The 23452-nt window shown below is 38.8% G+C and overlaps 1 protein-coding gene across 1 annotated transcript in view; it reads left to right on the top strand.

The window, feature by feature from the left end:
* The window catches only part of LEKR1 (leucine, glutamate and lysine rich 1), a gene marked incomplete at both ends in the record, with an annotated part of 264064 nt that overhangs the window by 239308 nt on the left and 1304 nt on the right, over positions 1-23452 (top strand). The window contains 2 exons of the mRNA XM_079705454.1: positions 4369-4533; positions 8063-8362. Of these exons, the coding sequence (XP_079561580.1) occupies positions 4369-4533; positions 8063-8362 (465 nt within the window). The remainder of the gene's footprint in view (positions 1-4368; positions 4534-8062; positions 8363-23452) is intronic.

The following is a 23452-nucleotide window of genomic DNA, read 5'->3' as shown; positions in this document are numbered from 1 at the left end:
GGGTTGTTATAAGAATTATATGAGTTAGTAGATGAAAGGGGCCCTGTACCATACCACCTAGCCTGTTTAAGTTACTTGGTGAACATTCTCTCCTTCCACCCTCAGTTTACTCAGTTCTTGACAGGACTTCAGTGCATAGTCTGATTCCTTAGCATTCATATTTTTTACTACAATACAAAGCCTAGTATTTGAATAGTCATCTACTTTTATAATATACTTATTCAGTGGTTAATTTAGAAATAATCTGAAGTATTAGTTTTCAACCAGTATTTGTTTTTAAACTTTTAGAAAATAGTATAATAATTTATTTTTAGGAGATATATTTTGTTTAGTGATATATGTACATCAGACAAGTGGTCTGATTTCTACTTTGACATCAGAAACTCCCTTGGTTTTAAAGGGACCATCAAAGTAATAAGTGATTATATTTGGTGTTTGGCTCCATGAACAGTTAGAAAATGATATCAAAATCAACCACAAAGATCTCACTTGGAAAATAATTAGTGGAAAGATAGCATTTTGCACACTAGTATTAGACACAAATATTATAAAACTCTAATTATGCATTTCAACAACAAATACAAAAGGAATTAAAAAACAACATACTCAGAATACTCTGGAGTCATCAGAAGGCCTTCAGGGAGGAGACAGAGTTTGAGCTAGAGGAAGATATGGATGAATTAAAATCTGGAATGTGTACCCAGACAATAATTGATTTTACATTGTGTAACTCTTGAACTCATATATTATTCATGCTGTTTTTCAGAGATTAGAATTTTTTCATGATTTTCAAAATTACTATTAGTTATTGTATAAAGCAGTTCATAATATATGTATGCACCATCACCTAATTCATTTATTTTGCATAAACATAAGCCCTGCCATATAAGATATTTTAAACAAACAGCTCTTATCAACATGTCAAAAACATAAACATGACAATTTGGTATGAATTCATCTTTTCAATGACAATATACCAGCTTAAGCAAATCATTGTTTGTGGGCTCATCACTTTGTTCAGACTCTTCAGATCATGAAGGAACCAGTAGTGTCATCTCTCTGTGCTACGGAGTCAACATATTCAGATGGCTTTTGGCTTCCCACTGCAGCTTCCTTAAATGTTTAGAAATCCCACCTGAAGCTCATCACTTTGCTTCTCTTTCTCAGGTTGTGCAAATTAAAAATCAAATCAGTAATAGTAAATCACTCTTCTTTTTATCTACAGTGTTTTTCTTTCCCACCCTCCATCTATTCCTTCCTTTATCCCCTTCCCCTTACCTACACTAGTTCATTCCAAGGAACAGTTCAGGGGCAAGAAGATCTCCTTTCTTCCTGACTCAGGTAGAATAGAACATTCTTCTCATTCAACCAGTCAGCCACCCCCTTTCCTTCCCTGAACGCTTCCTTTGTTTCCTCTTCATCAAGGGACTCTGCTGATTTGCTAAATGGCCTCTTCCCCATAATAAATTTAAAGAACTTCCGTTTTTAAAAGTTCTTCTCAAGTCCTTCTGTCATCTAATTTAGTTTGTCCTGTCCCACATAGTTTATGTACATCCTTGTTCTCTTAATTTGAAACCATATTTTGAAATATGTCTTTTTATCCTAAAATAACTCTTTGGCTCTACCAATTAACCACACAAGGAAAATTTTTTGAGCACTTGATATTTTAGTACCTCAGCACAAATTTTTCTTGAGTTTCTCAAAAAATGTTTGTTTACTCTTTTTTTTTTTTATAATGTCCTGGTATCTTGTGGACTATTAACTCTTGAAGTTTTCCAAATGTCTTGCATTTGATTTCCTCCTTTCATGTGTTCTTGACTTATCTATTCCAGTGTGGCTGGAGCACAGTAATCAAATGGGAAAAGCAGTAAAAGTCAGGTGGAGAAGTCCAGGGCCGCCATACATGGTGTTCAGGTTGCATCGTGACTAATAGCACAGCCCAAGGGAGAGAAGGGAGCTGGAATCTGACCTGGGCTCTGCTCACCAAGTCTTGTGCCCTGCCCAAGGCTGTGTTCATCTAAGGAAGGCATGCTTTTTTGATTTACACAAAGGTGTCATATGGGCTGATGGTGGTCCTGTAGAAGATCATGTATGGGAGTTTGGATTTTGTACTAATGCATTGAAAAACCACTAAGAAGGAATAAAATAATCCAATTTATAGTTTGTGAAGAACACTCTGCTGTGTATAAGGTGTTGGAGAGAGGCAGGAATAGAAGTAAGGAGGCCACTCAGGAGGTGGTGGTGACCACAACTAGGGTGGTGGAAGTAGAGGTGTAGAGAAGTGGGTGGATTCGATGCATCTTTTGGAGGCAAAATGAACAGGACTTGGTGCTGGATTAGGTGTGGAGGGTAAGGGAGACAGAAGTGTGAAAGGTGATTACCCCAGTTACTGACTTGAATAACTCTTTGGGTGATGGTACGGTGCCCTGAGATGGGGAGCATTGAGGAAGGAACAGGTGGGGAGGGGATTGTATCAAGATCTCTGGTTCAGACAATTTTTTTGAGACACCTGTGATGTATCTAAATGGCTACCAGGAGGCAAGTGAACACAAGTACCTGGAATTCAGAAGAACATCTGCTCTTTTTTCTGAGGGCCCTGAGGCTCTCCTTGTCATTTGTAATCTGCTAGCAACACACCTGAACAGTTCTATCATGTTCCTAAATGATTATCGGTATCGTTTCCCCCAAACAATCCAGAAATTTAACTCCGTGCATTGAGTATAAACATAACTGTTTTGCCTTGAGGCAAATAATCAGTCCTATACCCAGTGCAATAAATCCCACAGACCCCACACTGGAGCTAGTCTTCTATGTGGATTTTATGTAATTTAAATGGCTTCCTGCAAACTTTCTTAGCAAACTTTCTGTTTCCTGGTACCCTAGTTTCAGTATCCCCTTGAGAAATTCAGGTTGACCTCTCTCCTCCTCTTAGTGGCCTGAGAATCACAGTCACAGTAAGTCATGTTTGATAGTTTTTCTCCCAAGTTATCTGGCATTTACTCCCTCTTAGAATTTATAATCATGGCACAATGTAAATCTCGAGCCGGCCTGTCACTGGGATCCCTTCTCTACTCCACTATGTAGTCTCCCAGGCCTAAATGACTCCAGGACTCATAGATTTGTTCTCTCGCTCCGGTAGACAGAGCCAAAACCAATGGTTAAAAACCATGGGGAGAGAGATGTTGGCTCAACTAAAGGAAAAACTTCCTAATGCTGAGCACTGTCTGAAAATGGAAACGCCTGCTGGGGAAGGAGTGAATTATGGTTTCTGGTGGTGTTGAGGCACAGAGCAGACAATGATTTGGTGCAAATTCCATGGTAGAGACTGAAGTCAGGGTGTAGAAGTAATCTCCACTGACTATTGAATTCCTGCTTGTGCAAGAGCTTTACACAGATGTTTCATCTCATTTATAATCCTCATAACGACCCCCAAGGGAATTAGTTATAACCACATCAGGAGAGGTTACAGTCATAATTTAAGATCACACAACTAGAGTGGCAGAGCCAGGATTTAGAGCCAGGATTTAAACTCAATCCAAAGCCTTTGTTTATGCTTCCACAATTCATGGAAGCTTGAGAAAATGAACTAGGGGATTTCTAAGGTCCCTTCCAGCACCATGATTCTATGTGAGTCAAAATCTGGATACGGGCATCACTGACTATGTTTTCCTTCCATCAGCTTTCTGGCCTCAATCACATTAAAATGATAATCTTTGACCCCAAAACTGTCTGATCTCTATCAAGAAAGGACCATTTTAAAAAATCGACATTTATACCTTGTATCCACTCTTAGTTTTCAGCAGAACTTAGTGTAAGAGCCTCAAAATCCTTTTTTTTTTTTTTTCCTTATAGGGTTGCTGACAAGGACTGAGTTTACACCATAAATGTACAGAAGATTAATAAGCTTTTAGTATTTCTGAAAACTGTTATAATATATTGTACTAACTTCTCTACTCATTTTACAGGTTTTGATGATCTTAGAAGATGTAACACTATTTGACCTAAGGTCAACTTTTCTGGCCCGAGTTCTGAGTCAGATTATTTTTAAACATTAGAATTTAAAAATTAATATTAGGATTAGAATTTTTAAAATGATTAGATCCTGAGTTCTCATCACAAGAAAAAAAAATCTATTTCTTTAATTTTGTATCTATATGAGATGATGGATGTTCAGTAAACTTATTGTGATAATAACTTCAGGATATATGTAAGTCAAATCTTTATGCTGTACACCTTAAACTTATACAGCACTGTATGTCAATTATATCTGAATAAAACTGGAAGAAAAAATATGAGTCTGAAAATAGTCTTAATTTACTTATCTTAAGATAAAATGGCTCTATTTGTGTGTTAAATGCTATTTTCTAGCTTGAAGCTGAACTCGCCAAAGAAAGGGCCCAACATTTAGTTGAATTTCAGGAGCAAGCTCTTCTCTTTAAAGATGAAGTTAAACTGGAACTCGATATTGAAAAGGAAAAACACCAAGAAATAATCCAAAAGTGTAAGAAAGAACAAGAAGAACTACAAATGAAGGTCTGTCATTATGATGTTCATCATTATTTAATGGGTTTGAAACTGTAGATGTTGGTTATTTCCTCCTAAGGACACCACTATATTTATAACTCCTGTAGATTTTCTCATGGTCATTGTGCCTTAGTTTTAGGTAGATAGAATGGTTTGGCTATTCTCCAGAATGAATGACTGAGATAAATTATATAAGCATACAATCCAGCTATTGTATGGTATTTTTTCCTACTAAAATAAACTTATTTTTAAAACAGCATAAATTATATAACTAATAATTAGCATGGTTAGATGTTCCAATACCTCAAGTATCCAACAAAAGATAATGAGGTGTTTCACATAATTAAAATTTTACCAACAATTAAAGCCTATCCCCTTTAATTGCAAATATTTTCAACTCTAAATATTTTTGAATGAAGGGAAATATTTTTTTAAATATAATCACACCTCCATAACTTCTTTTTTTTTCAAAGTATCATTTAACTTTATTTTATTTATTTATTTATTTTTGGCTGCGTTGGGTCTTCGTTGCTGCACGCAGGCTTTCTCTAGTTGCGGCGAGCAGGGGCTACTCTTCGTTGCGGTGTGCGGGCTTCTCATTGAAGTGGCTTTTCTTGTTTCAGAGCACGAGCTCTAGGCACGCGGGCTTTAGTGGTTGTGGCTTGCGGGCTCTAGAGTTCAGGCTTAGTAGTTGTGGTGCACGGGCTTAGTTGCTCCGTGGCATGTGGGATCTTCCCGGACCAGGAATCGAACCCGTGTCCCCTGCATTGGCAGGCGAATTCTTAACCACTGCGCCACCAGGGAAGTCCCCATAATTTCTTAAACAATGTGTCCTAAACATAATGCAAGGTTTCGTTAAGGTTCCCTTGTTTTCATAACACCTGAGAGTAGAATGTGTGTGTGTGTGTGTGTGTGTGTGTGTGTATTAACCAAGACCCAGTGGTGAAGTCATATTTTTTAATAAACTCATTAAGAGTCTATTTAAATTAGCCTTAAATGAGACTTACTGGCCTCTACTTTGGTGTATAGAGGGTATGGTACAGCCTTTTCAGTAGCTCACTGGGAACGATAGGCAGGGCCAGCCACATGAGTGTAGCACCACAGGTCCCCACACTCAAAAAGGCCTTTCAGGTTTAACACTCTGCAAATGCTGTCTTGAAATTCTTAATAATTTTACCTCTGGGGGGACTTCCCTGGTGGTCTAGTGATTAAGACTCCCCCTTCCAATGCAGGGGGTTTAACTTCCAATGTGAGTTGGGTCCCTGGTCAGGGAGCTAAGATCCCACACGCCTTGGGGCCAAAAAATCAAAACATAAAACAGAAGAAGTATTGTAACAAATTCAATAAAAACTTTAAAAATGGTCCACATCAAAAAAAAACTTTTTTAAGTAATTTTATCCCTTAATTTGTGTTTGTTAAGTGAAGTCATATTGGGACAATGGAGTATGCGCTGGGAACTTGTAACCTGGCTCACCTTAGGCCCCTCCTCTTCTGGACAGATTCTATCCTAGACAGGCCTCTTGCTTCCTGGCTCCTGCCCCCCCACCCCCCTTTTCCCCTAACCTTGTGACTGCTGTTGCAGTCCCCAGGTGGCTCAGGACCATCAGCAGGGGAATGCTGAAAGGCAGACCCCAACTTACCAGGGCTACAGTCTTTCAAGAGAAATCATAAGTCCAGATTTTGTGAGTGAATTCTCTTTATTTTTTATTTTTTTAAAGGAATATTATTCAGCTTTATTTACTTATTTATTTTTGGCTGCATTGGGTTTTCATTGCTATGTGTGGGCTTTCTCTAGTTGCGGTGAGCAGGGGCCACCGTTTGTTGCGGTGTGCAGGCTTCTCATTGCAGTGGCTTCTCTTATTGCAGAGCACGGGCGCTAGGTGCGCAGGTTTCAGTAGTTGTGGCACACAGGCTCAGTAGCTGTGGCTTATGGGCTCTAGAGCGCAGGCTCAGTAGTTGCAGTGCATGGGCTTAGTTGCTCCGCGTCATGTGGGATCTTCCTGGACCAGGGCTCGAACCTGTGTCCCCTGCATTGGCAGGTGGATTCTTGACCACGGTGCCACCAGGGAGGTCCCTTGATTTTTAAATGTTGACTCCCTTTTAAAAAAATCAAAACATGTTTGTGGCTATGTGAGCCTCCTCTTCCCAGGATAACCTGCTCTGTTTCAGTGTCAGCTCTCCTCTGGATGAAGGAAACTACTGTTCAGACCTAGCAGTGACCCTCTTCCTTCCTGGATTAATTGAAGAAAATGGAATATTAATTTAATTTATAAAATTACTAAGTGTGGTAAACAGATTTCTTGTAAAAGTTATTCTTAATGTAAATTTAACATTTGAAACAAATTTTGGATACATAACTTAAGTAATGGTTCACAAAATCCTTGGAACTTTGGTCTATGAATGTTTTCCAGATTCTTCATGGGCTGATTTCTTGTACTAATATTTATGTGACAATATCCATAGCATAAATAATAAGCATATGTTTCATCAGAAGGAGTTTTGCTCTTCCTGGTCTGTTTTCTCTTATTTGTTTTGTTTTTTAAGGAGAAAAAAAATAAGTAATCTTTTCCCTTCTAAAGAATTTCATGACTTTGAGGAGAAGTTTCTCAAGTTATTCTTTCCTCTCTTTGTCTAGAGGTAACACCTTCAGAAGCAGTATATTTTCTAAGTATTCTGGTATCCTCTAGAACTGCACTGTCTAATGGGGCAACTTATGTGTCTACTTAAGTTTCAATTAATTAAAATTAAATAAAATTGAAAATTGAGTTCCTCACTCATGTTCGCCACGTTTCAAATGCACAAGAGCCCATACTAACAAGCGAGAGCCTATTATGTGCATTTCTTCCCAGCTCAATGATCAGTGATATCACCTTCATAGCTTGGAAGTGGCCATGGTGAGAGTATTCACACCATGGAAGTTAGATATAAATCTGGCTTTTGTGTGTGTATGTGTGAGTCCGTTGTTAAACATTTACCAGCACACCACTATCAATAGTCACATGTGGCTAGTGGCTACCATATAGGACAGCGCAGAATATTTCTATCATCACAGAAAGTTCTGTTGGGCAGGGCTGCTATAGAAGGTGTAGTGTCTAGGGTACCTCCAATCATCATATTCAAGAAAGAAAAAACATATATCAAAGGAAAACTTAACTGGTATGGTTTGAGTAGGCTATAGCTGTGGTGCTCTCCTACATGCATCCCCAAACATCAGGCATTTCTAGGTCCCAAAGCCACCCTAAAGTGGTGTCCAGACAGGCACTTGATCAAGACTTGGGCTGTTCTTGGTAGCTCAGTTCAGCCACACAGGTTTATGTATTTCCAAGTATGCCCAAGTGATTAATGCAATTCCATTTTAGTTGATAAAAATAAAATTTTAGTCTTAACTTTTAAAATCTTGAAGCCCTATATATGTCATAGGATTTGTTTTCATCAGATCAGAACACCAGTTATTTAGAATAAGCCTCTTAAAACCATGAGAATTCTGTGGATACCTAGAGACTATCACCCACAAACTAATGCAAGATTTATCTTACAGATATCTGACTTAATTGAAGGCGCTACTAAAGATCTAAAGCTGAAAGTGGCTGCTCTTGAAGAAAAACTCCATGAATCCCATATTCAATATACTGAAGAATCTGAGTTAAAGGAGAAAGAAATCGAAAACCTTAAAAATTTGGTTGCAGAATTTGAATCACGCTTGAAGAAGGAAATTGACAGTAATGATTCAGTTTCAGAGGACTTGAGGAAGGAAATGAAACAGAAGTCAGATGAACTGGAAAGAGTAATGCTGGCACAAGCACAACTGATACAGCAATTCAACCAGTCCCAGGAAGAGGTAAGAAACAGGTGATGGTACCATTGCAATTAGTGAAAGAGTGCATGTTCTTTCAACAAACAAAACAGGAAAGGTAGCTTGGTGTCATGCAAAGAGTCCTGGACTATTAATCAGAGATCTGGGGTCATATCCTGGCTCTGTCCTTAACTAGGCAGGCACTTAACCTCTCTGGACCTGGCTTCCTTTTCTGTAAAATGAATAATACATTTAACTACATAATCTCTAAGATTTCCTCAGCCAGTTCTACTGTGTTGCAAATGACCATTTAAAACCTCTAAGATTAGAAATCTTTATAAATTTATGTCTTATTTGTTGTGACATTAAATCTTTGCCAGGGCTTCCCTGGTGGCGCAGTGGTTGGGAGTCCGCCTGCCGATGCAGGGGACGTGGGTTCGTGCCCCGGTCTGGGAGGATCCCACATGCCATGGAGCAGCTGGGCCCGTGAGCCATGGCTGCTGAGCCTGCACGTCCAGAGCCTGTGCTCCGCAACAGGAGAGGTCACAACAGTGAGAGGCCCACGTACCACACACAAAAAAAAAAAAAAAAAAAAAAATCTTTGCCAAAGAAACTTTTAGAGTACTTGCTGCTTAAGTTAATATTTTGGACAATATATTTTAAAAACAATTGTTCTTTAGGGTTTTATTTTTCTGTCAATCTAAAGTTATAAGAAAATTTACATGTATTGGGCTTCTTTCCTATGTGTGCATGATTATTTCAGCAGTGTTTTTATTTAAACCGGAGTAGACTTATTTCGATTTGAAATTTTTTTCCTAAGAAGATCTTATTTCTGAACTGCTGAACAGTTTAGAAATGGTGGATGCTATGGAATGAATGTTTGGGTGTCCCCCCAAATTCATATGTTGAAACCTAATCCCCAGCATGATAATATGTGGAGGTGGGTCTGTGGGAGGTGATTACATCTTGAGAGATGAACTAATTTCCTGAATGGGGTTAGTGCCCTTATGAAAGAAAACTTCCTCACCCCTTGCACCATGTGGAGACACAGCAAGAGGATGGCCATCTTGAATCAGGAAGCGAGCCTTCACCAGACACCAAATCTGCTGGCACCTTGTTCTTGAACTTCCCAGCCTCCCAAACTGTGAGAAATAATGTTTGTTGTTTGAACCACACAACCTCTTGTATTTTGTTATAGCAGCCCGAACTTATTAAGACAGTGGGGCAATTTTCCAATAGCCAAGAATTAGAATATTGTCACATTAGAATATTTGATCCCATTTATGACAGTATAGCAAATAAAGGCAAATGGAGGAAGATTCTGAATGTTAGTGATGAGTAATTTTTTTGGTTTTATTGGCATCTTAATAAAAGAATAAAAGGAAAGTGCTAGTAGTAATATTGATTGTTAACAAATATACCATGTTTTCTTCCTGTATTTAAATTATCAACCCAAATTAAAAGTTTATGCTATCATTATAATTATGAAGTGAACCTATTGCAAAGAAATTTTAAGTTAAAATGTAGAATTAACAGAATACTGGATCAAGAATAATGCCTAAAACCCTATAGAGTAGGAATTATTTCCATGTTACAGATGAGGAACTGACTCAAGATATTTGAATAATTTGTAAGGTCACACAACATGGTGGAGCGAAGATTCAAATATGAATCTCCAAGATTTGACTCTCCAAACTTCATCTCCATGAATCTCTATGCTTCCTTTTTTAGGATACCAGAATTCTAGTTATTCTGCTTCCAAATTTCAAAGTGACCTCAGGCTTGGCACTCAACATCTCCAGGACACACACACACACACTCTCTCTCTCTCTCACTTTTAGAATAACAACAAACACACTAGTGCTTACTCCACCAGATGGTTAGAGTGTTACGTGATTGAGTGTCTCCTGTTGGAACACAGCAGCACAGCCTCCCTTTAAAAAGGGAGCTGCTCCACCAGTCCAGGCAGGAGTGGCAAGAGCAAGCACACATGGATTCAGCTCTGCTGGAGAAGGAGAGAGGTGATGCTTCAAATGAGACAGCAGTGTTGAAGTTCAAGAGGAGGAGGGACAGCAGATTAAAGGAGAAAAAACTCAAAGTTACTAGACCAGCAGGTTTTCTAACTCTTAAATCCCCCAAAGAAATGGCAATATGGAAAGTGATGAGTAACTTATAAACTAGGACATGTAGAAAAAGACTGAAGGGTCAAATCCAGTAAATATATAATAGGCAACTATTCAAGTGCCAGGCACTGTGCTAGTCATCAATATGCAATTATGAACAAGACTGGCAACTGCCATTCCCTGCTTTCAAAGAGGAATTTACAGAAAATATTATGTGAGCAATTAAACTGACATGCAGAGGAAAGAATGGCCTAAAAAGAAACTTCTCATATAAAAAGCACAGACTAAAAGCTAAAAAATTGGCCATAAGGACTTGCATTCGTTTTCTATTGTTGCATAACAAATTGTCAAAAATCAGTACTTCAAACAACATTTATTATCTCATAGTTTCTGAGTGTCAGGGATCTGAATGTGGGGCTTAGCTGGATGCCTCTGGCTCAAGGCCTCTCATGAGGTTGGTATTAGGGTGTCAGGGGCTGCAGTCTCATCTAAAGGCTCAACTGGGGGAGCATTGGCTTCCAAGCTCACTTATGTAGTTGTCAGCAGGATTTATTTCCTCAAGGCTGTTGGGCTGAGAGCCTCAGTTCAATGCTGGCTGTTGGTCAGAGGTCCCCACTCAGTTCCTTCCAACATGAACCTCTCCAAAGAAGAGCCTACAACGTGGCAGCTAGCTTCCCTCAAAACAAGTGAGTGAGAATGACAGCGTGCAAGAGAAGGTGCCCAAGCTAGAAGCCACAGTCTTTTTGTAACCTAATCTCAGAAGTGGCATCCCGCTGCTTTTCCTGCATTCTATTCATTAGAGATGAAACAACAAGTCCAGCCCACACTCAAACACAAAGGGATCGCACAAGGCTGTGAATAGCAGGAGGGCAGGGATAACTAGGAGCCATTTTAGAAGCTGCCAATCTCAGGGCCTCTGGAGGTAATTTTGGCAAGAAAAGCTAGGCTAAAAGTGGAGAGCAAATATCTTTTTCACACAAAAGGAGCTACATTTGGAGTTCTTCCTGCTTGTTAGTTGTAAAAGGAAGCCACTTAGAGATAAAGTTTTATTTTTTTAAATGCGGACTTTTGAAAGATACAAGACACTGAGTTGGTATATAAATGACCATGGATCATTATTGGGGAATAGAAAGAGATCAGCGCAAAAGTAGTTACCTAAGGACATGCCTGAGGGCAGACTTTCCATTAGAAGTTAAATAATTACAACTGAACTGTAAGAATAAATAATTAAGGCTGCTTCTCTGGTTAAGAATGCTAAAGTCCAGAATATTCTTATAAAAATAGGAAATGAGCTAATAAAAATGATAGGAGTTATGAGCCAGAAAGAATCAAGGTTGTTAACAGGTAAAGTGAAAAGCACTACTTTTTTGTGACCATGCATTCCAGACACTTGAAATTTCTCAGGTTCTGGAGGGAAAAAAAAGCTTCATTTAAGTGGAGAAAAAATTCCCATTAGAAAGAAGATAAATTAATGGTCCAATAAGGAAGCTAATTAAGGGGAGGAAAGCCCTGCTCTCATTCAAGAGGCCAGAGAATAGATAGAACTTTGTTTTTAATTGTATAAAGAAAGTTCTCAAGGATAGGAGGAAAGCCATAGCCTCTAAAGGGCAAAATGGACATTCCTGCACGGAGCAGGGATTAGTGGAGAGCTGCCACAGAGGCAAGGGTCAAGAAGGTGAGGTGACAAGGGTCAAGAAGGTGAGGCAACAAAAGGTACAGGTCAATAAGAAGAAAGAAAATGGGAAGTAAAACTGTATGGGAAATGTAAATGTGAAAAGGGGGCTCCTGAAATTCTATATAGGGTGAAGACACAGACATAAAAATTGGAACATTAAAAAAAAAAGTAGGAAGTCAGAAAAGAAACATAATATGTTAGAGAATAGGACATTATCATTTAAAGTCAGGTTAAAATAGATCAAATGCTTCTTGCTGCCAGTTTTTCTTCCTACAAGCTCTGTATGAGTCCTATCAAGACAGTGTGGCCCTGATGTTAGGGGCCTTGTGATCCAGAGAAAGAATGTGGTAAATCTGAAAAAACAGTTCATGTACAACTATCAAAGGAAAGCCAGTACGGAGTGTTCAATATTTTTGTTGTCTTAAAATTATAGATAAGGAAAACATAAGGGGCAGAAGTTTTAAATTCTACTACTTCCTGCAGCTATTTGATGAAAATGAAAGATTCAAAAATAGGAGGGAATGCTCTTGGTTAAACATGGAGAATTGAATGCATATGTTTATCTCTGCTTCCATGCCAAATACCACTAAAATGACAGTAAATTAATAAAAAGTGAATAAATCCATAAGGAAAAAAAGAACAGGAAAGGAGGTGACACTAGATGAAAAAGACGTTGACTAAATTTTGGAAAATGGAAAGTAAGGTATGGATGAGAGGTAATCAGCAGGCTATGGCTATTGAAACCTAATGCCTGTGGAGAGTGTGGGAGTATGCAGAATCCTAAAAGGAGCAAACCCAATCACATGACATGACACTGGAAAGGCTCAGGAATTGAGGACACCAGATACCTCTGAAAGAGGGAGAGAAGAGTGGATCTGAAAACAGGGCTGTTTGAATTATTGTAAAAGGAGCAAATAGATGCTTAGATGCCCTCTCTAACCCCCAAATGGCCCCCACCTACCATCCTGGCACAACACCAAAGGTTTACACTCTAGAAAAACGGAATGCAAGAGGCTTTGGTCTCAAGGATACACAACAGCAGAATATGGGATAAGGCAAGAGCTGGACTGAAGGTCTGTGTATTATAGGGTGAGACCTCCTAGTCCCTGTAACCCACTCACTTCCCAAAACACAGACAACCAGGCTTATCTATCAATATCCAGGAAATTGGAGGATCCTTCTGTGGCGAAGTGAGCTAGCTCAAAAGAAAAGACCTCTGGATACTGACAATTGGGGTCTTTTAATTAAAAGTTTTTTTTTATTGGAGTATAGTTGCTTTTCAATGTTATGTTAGTTTCTACTGTACAGCAAAGTGAATCAGCTATACGTATACATATATTCCCTCTTTTTCGGATTTCCTTCCCATTTAGTAGGTCACCACAGGGAACTGAGTAGAGTTCCCTGTGCTATACAGTAGGTTCTCATTAGTTGTCTATTTTATACATAGTATCAATAGTGTATATATGTCAATCCCTATCTCCCAGTTCATCCCAATCCCCATCCCCCTTGGCATCCATACGTTTGTTCTCTAGGTCTGTGTCTCTATTTCTGTTTTGCAAATAAGGTCATCTATACCATTTTTCTAGATTCCACATAATATGCATTAATATGCAATATTTGTTTTTCTCTTTCTGACGTACTTCACTCTGTATGACAGTCTCTAGGTCCATCCACGTCTCTACAAATGACCCAATTTCATTCCTTGTAATGGCTGAGTAATATTCCGTTGTATACATACACCATATCTTCCTTATCCATTCCTTTGTTGATGGACATTTAGGTTGCTGCTATGTCCTGGCTATTGTAAATAGTGCTGCAATGAACATTGGGGTGCATGTGTCTTTTTGAATTATGGTCTTCTCTGGGTATATGCCCAGAAGTGGGATTGCTGGGTCATATGGTAGTTCTATTTTTAGTTTTTAAAGGAACCTCCATACTGTTCTCCATAGTGGTTGTATCAATTTACATTCCCACCAACAGTGCAAGAGGGGTCCCTTTTCTCCACACCCTCTCCAGCATTTATTGTTTGTAGATTTTTTGATGATGCCCATTCTGACCAGTGTGAGGTGATACCTCATTGTAGTTTTAATTTGCATTTCTCTAATAATTAGTGATGTTGAGCATCTTTTCATGTGCCTCTTGGCCATCTGTATGTCTTCTTTGGAGAAATGTCTATTTAGGTCTTCCACCCATTTTTTGATTGGGTTGTTTGTTTTTCTGATATTGAGCTGTGTGAGCTGTTTGTATATTCTTAAGTAAAAGTTATATCCATGTCCAATCTACACATTGGGATATATACCGGTAAATAAACCCTTATGCAGGCACACAGAGCTTCCAGTAACATTTTGAAGTCTCATTTTTAAACCCAAAAAGCCAAGAATCCCCAGTCATTTGAGGAGCACCTCTAACATGAAAGGCAGAAGTCAGGATCAAACAAATAAGCAAAAAAGAACTCATAGGAGACAGATACAAAACAATGTGGGAAGCAAAAGTGAGCTTCAAAAAAGAGCACAATTAATATCCTTAGAGAGAAAAGAGAAGATATTGTATCCATGAAACATGAAGAGAAGGCTATTAAAAAAAAACAAACAGGAATGAGTATTAAAATACAAGAAGTGAAATAAAAAATTTAATATTTGGCTTAGATGATAAAGATGAAGAAATCACCCAGAAAGTAGAAGGAAAAGGCAAAGAGATGGAGAGAAGAAAAGAAAATTAGAAGATCAAGCCAGGATATCTAATACCTCATTAATAGGAGTTCCAGAAAGAGAGAACAGAGAAAATGGAAGGGAGAAAACTATCCAGGAACTAATCCAATAATTTTTTGAAGTACTGAAGGGCATTTCTATATTGAAAAGGTCCACTCAGCATGATGGGTGGCAAAGCAAACAGACCAAAGCACTTCATCATGAAATGTCATTACCTTAAGGACAAACATAAGTACTTAAAAGCGTTCAGGAAAAAAAGAGGGGTCACTTAAAAAGGATTAGAAATCAAAATGGCATCTTTACAACAGCAGTAGAAACTAGAATCCAATGGCTTCCAAATTCTGAAGGAAAATTTTTTCCAACCTATATCCTGCTAAATGATCAATTAAATGCAAGTGTCAAGGATATTTTCAGACATTAAAGTTCTCAAAAACGGTACTTCCCTTGCAGCCTTTCTCAGGAAGCTGTTAGAAGATATATGACACCACAAAGAGGGAGTAAACTAAGAAGGGAGAAGACACAGGAATCAGGAAATGAGCGTTCCAGCACAGGAAAGAGGTAGAGGGATTCTCCAGGATGATGGTGGGAAGAAATCCAAGGATGACAGCAGTGCAACAGATTTAGAGAATAACCAGGTTGAGTTCAGCAGAAGAATGGAGGGGTTTTAGAAGTATGTCTCTGAGAAAAAAGAGAACTGATAGATTACATGGAGTGCTTGAACATGTTGAGAGGATATTTACACTTCTGTAAGTAGGTTTGGTGAAAAATTAGTTACCAACACCTAGAAAATTAAGCAGATAAGTAACGGAATAATAATAAACTCTAGAAGGAAGCTTTGCAAGAAAGAAAATGCAATCATAGTACACTGCATGGCTAAGATGTACATAATATTTATATACTATAATCATATAAGGTGGAATATAGATTTAACTGAAAATTGCTACAGAAATTGGGAAGATTTTCCAATAAAATTGTGACAGAAGCTTCTCCCAAAGGAGCAGAAACATCTCCTAATGGGGGGAAGAGAAACAACTGTTACGAGTTGAAATAGGAAGTTAAATCCTTGTCTTTCATTCTATGAAATCAGTAGACAACAATTTCAAAACTGAAAACCATGAGATAGCTGTATAATGATATTATTTAGTACTATGGAGATAAATATCATAAGAAACAGCTTAAAAACCTGAAAATGGTTGTTCCTGGGAGGCAGAACTTGTAAGTGTGAAGGAATACTTTATTTCATTATAATTTTATAGTATTTTAATTCTTAACTATGCATAATATATTACCTTAATTTTAAAAAATAATTTAAAATAATGGAAAGGAGTAAATTTTAAAGAGGACCTGATAGAGAGGGCAGCAGAGGAAAGGATAAAGGACAAGGTTATAGAAGAAACACCAGGAAAGTGTTTATAAGCAAAGCAAATAAACAACAGAATTTGAAGCTTAATGAGATATTTTTTAAGATTATGAGAAATTAAAAAATTAAGACAAAGCAGATTCTAGCTTAAATTTCAGTAACAGGTGCCTGACACACTTCTGTTTATTCTTCAAGTCTGAACAAAAGGAGAGCTCCTCCATGAACCCACAGAATCCCAGAGGCAAGCTTGGGTATACATCTGTGTGCCTAATGTGGCTGTTTTTGTTTTTTTTAATCTTATTTTTTTTATTGAAGTAGAGTTGATTTACAATGTTGTGTTAGTTTCTGGTGTACAGCAAAGTGATTCAGTTTTATATATATAATATACATATATATCCTTTTTCATTATAGGTCTAATGCAGTTGTTTATGCACTCATTTAACATGTAAATAGTTGTTTTTTAATAGATGCTAAAAAGAAATATTAATTTGGGTAAAGGCATACTTTCTGAGGGAGAGGTGCTGTATTAGATGGGGTAGTCAGAGGACTCTCTGAGGAGATAATATTCAAGAAGACCTGAAGTGAGGAAAAGAACATTCCAGGCAGAACGAACAGGAAGTTTAAAGGCCCTGTGGCTAGGAACATCCTGGGAACCTTCAAGAAACCACAAGGAAGTCAACAAGCATTGCTGGAGCTTAGTAAGCAAGGAGGATGTCGTAGAAAGCAAGGTTGGAGGGGCCAATTAATGTGGAGTCTTTGAAGGCAGTAAAAACTTTGGATTTTTTTCTAAGTGTGATGAAATCTACCTGGGAATTTTGAACAAGTGAGTGACATGATCTGACTTATTTTTAGAGAATAACTCTGACTGCTTTGTGGAAAACAGGTTGCAAGGTTGGGGGGGGCAAAAATGAAAGCAGAAAGACCCATTACAAGGTCCTTGAAAAGGTCTAGAAAAGCATTGATGGTCATTGTGGTAAAGGAGGTGACAAGTGGCCAGGTTTGGTATATATTTCCTAGATGGAGGCAACAGAAGTTGGTGATGGGTTGGATGATATGAAAGAGTAGGAAGGGTCAAGGATAACTCCAGAGTTTGGAATCTCAACACTGAGAGTGAAAGTGCCATTTACTGAGATGGGAAACACTAGTCAAGGAATACAACTGGGGAGGAATATCAAGAATTTGATTTGGGACATGTTAACCTTAATATGTATGTTAGATATCCTAATGGAGGTTTTGAACGGGCGGTACGTTCAGGGGAAGGCTGACTAGAAATGCTGATTTCGGAGACGTCCACGTGTAGCTGATACTTAAGCCTTGGGGCTGAATGAGATCACCCAGGGCATGAGGTAACAAAGAAGAGGGTTGAGAACTCTCCAACTCTGAGAGGCTGGGAGGACGAGGAGACTAGGCAATGGTGACAGAGAGGGAATAGCTAGTGAGGTAGGAGGAAAAGAGGAGACTAACAAGGACTCTAAGGAAAGAAAGTGTCTAAGGAAAGGAGCATGCAACTTAGGCTCACAATCTCCTGTATAAGAACTTTGATTTCAGATAGGTTTTGGAATTCAATTTTGAATTTTAGAAAGTTAGCAAAATGCATATGCCCCTGGATATCTAGGGTAGCCTCTTCCATGCAGTGACATTAATATTTCTGCAGTGAAACACAAGAATGACCCCACTGAGTGAAATAACAAGACTATCAGTCCAGTCAGATTTTATTACCAAATGTTACAAGTTAGACACATTTTTCTTTACTGAGCTTTTTGGATGTCAGAATTGTGGCTAATGCATTGTAGATGTGTATTTGCTTTCTTTTACAACAGCTGTTTTTGCTGTTTCTGTTGGTTCACCTGACCATCTCTTGGCATCTTGGATCTGTTTTTGTTTAAAAAACAAAAATGAGCGTATATATGTTTCTCTATAGGATCACATACATAGAGAAATGTCAGGAAAAAGTGAAGGAAGAATTTTCCCCAAACTATTTACAGTGGTCACCACCAGGGGATAAGAAGAGATGGGCAGAGGTTTCACTTCTTACAGCTTTTTAAAATTGGGGGGATTATGGATGACTTCTAAATTTTTTGGTGTTCTGAATATTTTCCAAATGTAAAGCCTATTTTTAAAAAAGAAAACCTATTTATTTAGGAAAGTTTACTAATATATCTGGTAAGGATCGGTCTAATTAAAATTTAGGAATACATACATTTGAAAACATAAATAGCTTTTCTGCAAGAGGGATTTGCCTAGTTTTAAGATATGCATTTACTGTATTTCTGTATTTATTTGATATAGAGAAAATGCTACACATTTCTCTGGTAACTCCGTTTATGAGAAACCAAAGTTAGTAAATTAAAAAATGAGTAGCTCTCAATTTGGGCCTGAATAAAGAGAACATCTGAGTCTTTTCCAAAGAGTAAAGGGGTAAATGGGAGGTTTTCTAACTTCTGGCTCCACAGGGAACAGGAGAGGATGGGGTGTAGGCGCGGAGCGGCTATTCCTAGGGTTGGTTGGCAGGGGTCGAGGGCTCAGATTGAGGATCTCCAGTCGTGGAGAGGCAGATCCAGGCAAGACTGTCTTTCACATATTGGAGAGTCAGCCCTGATGCAGAGTACGGATGACAGAAATTTGACAGAATGAGAAAAAAATACGGAGAAATTGTTTTTTGTTGTAGTTAATTAATACTAATTAAGTCTCAATTAAATTTGGCTTACTGACTTAGAAAGTAAATTCTGAACACTGTGTCTTCATGGGCTCTTCCTCTCCATCCTGAAAATCCGCTCTTGAAGCCTATCAGCCCAAGGGAGTATTGCCCTCTGTTTCTACTTCTGGTTTGAAGTCTGCCATAGTTATTTCACAATGTCCATTATGTTTGCAAGCATAGAAATACAATTTTAAGAACAACCTGCCTGACATCCGTTTTGGTTCTTTCCTGGAAATGTATTCAGATTATCCTTCATGCCTTTCCAAAGGGCCATTTCCACTGTTTTTCTGCAGTGTTTGGGGCTGATCAGATTAGTTGAACAGAAGCCTTAAATGGAAGTTTGGGCACGTCCTTTGCTAACTCCTACTCATCTTACTGGTTTCCACACCTTTTCCACAGTCTCCTTTCGCCTCAGCTCCCCACCCAGTTGGCCAGCCTAGGATAGATCTAGTTTGGGTGGGTGGAAACTGTAATCTGATCAACGCATGACTGGTTCAGACCTAACTGGGTATAATAAAGCATGAACAAAGACACCCATCTGTGCTTATTTTTCACTGAGGACTTGCTTTCCTGGCCTGTTCCCCCCAAATTATGCCAAATACAGCTGATTGCCATCACAAATGGAATTCTCACCTTCAGAATGATCAAGTTACCCAGCAAAGCCTTCTCTTGCTTCTTCCACTGTTTTTGGAATTAAAAGCAATCCAGCTGTCTCTAAGGATAAAAATGAAAACAAACATAAAAATAAACCACTCTTACATTGCAAAGAGTGGGGGAAGTTGGCCATTTTTTAATATTAGAAATTTCAAACAGATGGTGAGCTAATTTATATTTTCATTTTGAAATTTACTTTCCCAGTGGGAGTGCAATTAAGCCATATTTTAAGTCCATTCAAAGTGGCCTTCATCTGAAAATGTTGTAGACATATCTATAGATAATGCTCTCAACCAATCGGCAGAGATTAAGGACCCAGGAATGCTAGCTTCCCCTCTCCTAGACCACCCTAACCAAGGGGCACTCGGGATAGGAACCTCCTCCATGAAAACTGGCCTCCTATCTTCCCTGCCTCCCATCCTGCCCCACTCAGGGCTACTTTCTACTGAGCTGGCAAAGCGATGTTCCTTTATTGCCGATTTGACAATGCCAGCCCCCTGCTTGAAATAAACCTTTCAATGACTCCATATGGCCCTCAGAATTAAGTTAAAACTCTAATATTTGCAGGTTGTCAAAGTCGTTCTTGATCTAATCCTGATTACTCCTGCCTGCCTCAGTCCTGGTCTCTCCTCCCATTCTGCACTCTGCCCTTGAGTCACACTAAGCCATGTGTCATCCCGAGATGTGACTCTCCCTCTCTCACTGCCAGGAATTTGTACTCACTGTCCCTCTTCACCTGACTCATGCCTCCCTTTCCTTTTTGACTTACAGTCTAATTGCAATCCAGTGATAACACTATTTTACCATGCTAAAATATGGCCAAGATACTTTTACCTAAAACATTTAAAATGCTATACCTTCACTGATTATACTCATGTTTGCCCATGATTTTCAGTCTTACTGAACATATTCCATCTTAGACATTTTCCTGTATTGTTCAGTGAAAACACATATTAAAATTCTGCAGCAACACAACCTTACAAAAAGATCAACAACCCCAAAAGACAAACATTTTGCCTAAATTGCTGAAAGCAATCTAACCACGAGTGAATGATTCTTTTCCACATATGATGGAATTTTCCACTAATGTGTCTCCCTGACTCTGGCCACATCCACGTGTGCTCTTGTCATGCCTTGTCACACACACTCCACCTCTGAAATAGCAGTCCCCTAAACTGGATGTGTTCTATTTCCATTTGTTTATTCCATGATTGAAAAAATTCTAACATCTGAACTACGTGTTGTACAAAACTGAGTTATAATCCAAATTTTAAAGGAGGAAGTAATGGTGGCAAAGGATATACAGATATTGTGAGACTCATCTGAGATTTCATAGTGTTTATGGCAAAGACAAAAATAGAAGTCCTATCTTTGGATCCTGTTCTCAGTTTAGAGGTTCTCCTGGTTTGGGGAATAATAGAAAAAAGAGAATTTGTCCTTTGTTCTGGAAACTAATAGCCTTGAAGAAGGATGAGTTCCAGAGCAGTGGGCCCCAGACCAAGATGGTCAGCAGCCCTTCTAAAATTCAATCTGGAGTTGACAGGTAGACTGGGTGCTCCCACTGTACGTGCTATGGGGACATCTTTGGGTTCACTCCACCTTTTCATTTCCTCCTTCAGTGTAGTGTCACTTGCCCGAAATAGCTTTTAAATGACTCGCTTTACGGATGTTTTCCATAGAGCACTACTCCTTTCCTTTGAGACTTTATTTATTTATTTGTTTGTTTGTTTGTTTGTTTGTTTATTTTTGGCTGCGTTGGGTCTTCGTTGCTGCGTGTGGGCTTTCTCTAGTTGCGGTGAGCAGGGGCTACTCTTTGTTACGGTGCACGTGCTTCTCATTGCGGTAGCTTCTCTTGTTGCAGAGCATGGACTCTAGGCATGCAGGCTCAGTAGTTGTGGCTCACGGGCTTAGTTGCTCCATGACATGTGGGATCTTCCTGGACTAGGGTTCGAACCCGTGTCCCCTGCATTGGCAGGTGGATTCTTAACCACTGAGCCACCAGGGAAGTCCCTGAATTTAATTTTAGTGAATGGATCGAATTTTATTTTTCTTTTAATGAGAGCCATTGTCATCACATCACCCATCATTTTATCCTTCCATACTTGTGTACCTTTTATTCATGTCACCCATTTATTGACCGCATTGTTAACTGCTATAATTTTTTTCTTTTATATATTCACATAAAGTTAACTCTTTCCCATGGCTTTCTTAATCAAGAGAGTTTTTATACTAACTTATTTAAAGCCCTGTAAATCTAATCACTTCAATACATTTTGCCTGTTTACTCTACTAGTAGACAGGGAACAAAATGCATTGATGCTTTTTCCTTTTAAAAGAAAGTTTAGTTTAAGTTTGGAAAAGTTGGGCAAAACCAGATGTGATGTCTTACTGTTTTTTATTGCTTCAATGTTCTGGAACAAAATGGCCCCTGCATGCTTGATATAATTAATTAGACAATTAATTTAGGCATAGGCAGCTTGGAGCCAGGCTCTGGAGGCAGGAAGGGGCCCCACCATTTCAAAGCTGGGTTACTCTCAGCAAGTTACATACCAGTGTGATCTTCAATGTTTTTCTTTGTCAAATATAATTGTTGGGAGCGAGAAATGAGATGACACCTAACAAGGCACTTTATTAACCTCTTCTCTAGCCCTCCCTCTCCTGCCTTTTTAACAAGTATTTCAGGAAGAGTTAATGAGAACCAGATGATAAAGCCACAAACACCATCCTTGGTCTCCTGTTCCTCCAAAATAATAATAATAATAATAACTGGAAGCAAGTAATTAATCCCCATGATTTGAAAAAAATGTGAATATATGGCTCATATATGTCTATTACTAATATATGTAAATGATGAGGCTTTGTTTGACCCAGACATGCCACTGATTTTATAGAACATTAGTGTACAACTGTTAATCTGAAATTGCTCCATATTCTGCAATTTTAATTACCAAATTTGGAATTGGATGGAGTTCTGTCCATAATCACAAGAAACTCAAATACAGGAAGATGCTACTTTCCCTGATGCTTTGTTATTTAGTTCCACTGACAGCAGATTAATCAGTAAGCCCTTAGGAGGATGCTTTCCACCGAGCCTCAGACTTGGGAATGCCTTGGCTGTTTTTACAAACAAGCTAACCTGATGGAAAGTCATTTTCAGCTGAAGAATCCTACAGCACAATCACTTGAATTGTGTTTACTTATTTGGATACCATTTTGAAGTGTTTACTTTTCAATCTCTTTTTTGACATCCTGCAGACATGAATGTCAGGACATTAGGGAGATCCAAGACCTAATTCTTACCACAGGGCTTGAAGTAATTTTGATGAATTCCATAGATGAAAGATGGCTATCATTCTTCAGCTAGAAATGTAGAGTCTCATCATTTGAAGAAGTTGTAATGATCTCTAGTCTAGTCACATGCTTGAAGCTTAAATTTGCTCCAAAACCTCCCAGTCAAGTGAGATTCAACCCTTCAGAGTATCCTTGGACAGCTCTGGCTATTAAAAAATTCTTCCTTCTCTTAACCCTCATAGCTTCCACCCTTGGCTCCAACCAGTGTTGGGGACATAAAAAGCAGCTCTGCTCAAATTTTTGATGCTGCAAACATTCTTGAGGGCAGGAACTGTATCCACTACAGCTTCTAGTAACTCGATACATGATTGCTGAGTGGAGTTCAAAGCAGATTGTGTTCTTTTTTTTTTTTTTTTTTTTTTTTTTTTTGTGGTACGCGGGCCTCTCACTGTTGTGGCCTCTCCCGTTGCGGAGCACAGGCTCTGGACGCGCAGGCTCAGCGGCCATGGCTCACGGGCCCAGCCACTCCACGGCATGTGGGATCTTCCCAGACCGGGGCACGAACCCGTGTCCCCTGCATCGGCAGGCGGACCCTCAACCACTGTGCCACCAGGGAAGCCCAGATT

Source organism: Hyperoodon ampullatus, assembly GCF_949752795.1.
Source record: "Hyperoodon ampullatus genome assembly, chromosome: 5".
NCBI classification, from domain to species: domain Eukaryota; kingdom Metazoa; phylum Chordata; class Mammalia; order Artiodactyla; family Ziphiidae; genus Hyperoodon; species Hyperoodon ampullatus.
Note: the sequence above shows the minus strand (reverse complement) of the source record. Positions and strands in the feature narration are given on the sequence as shown.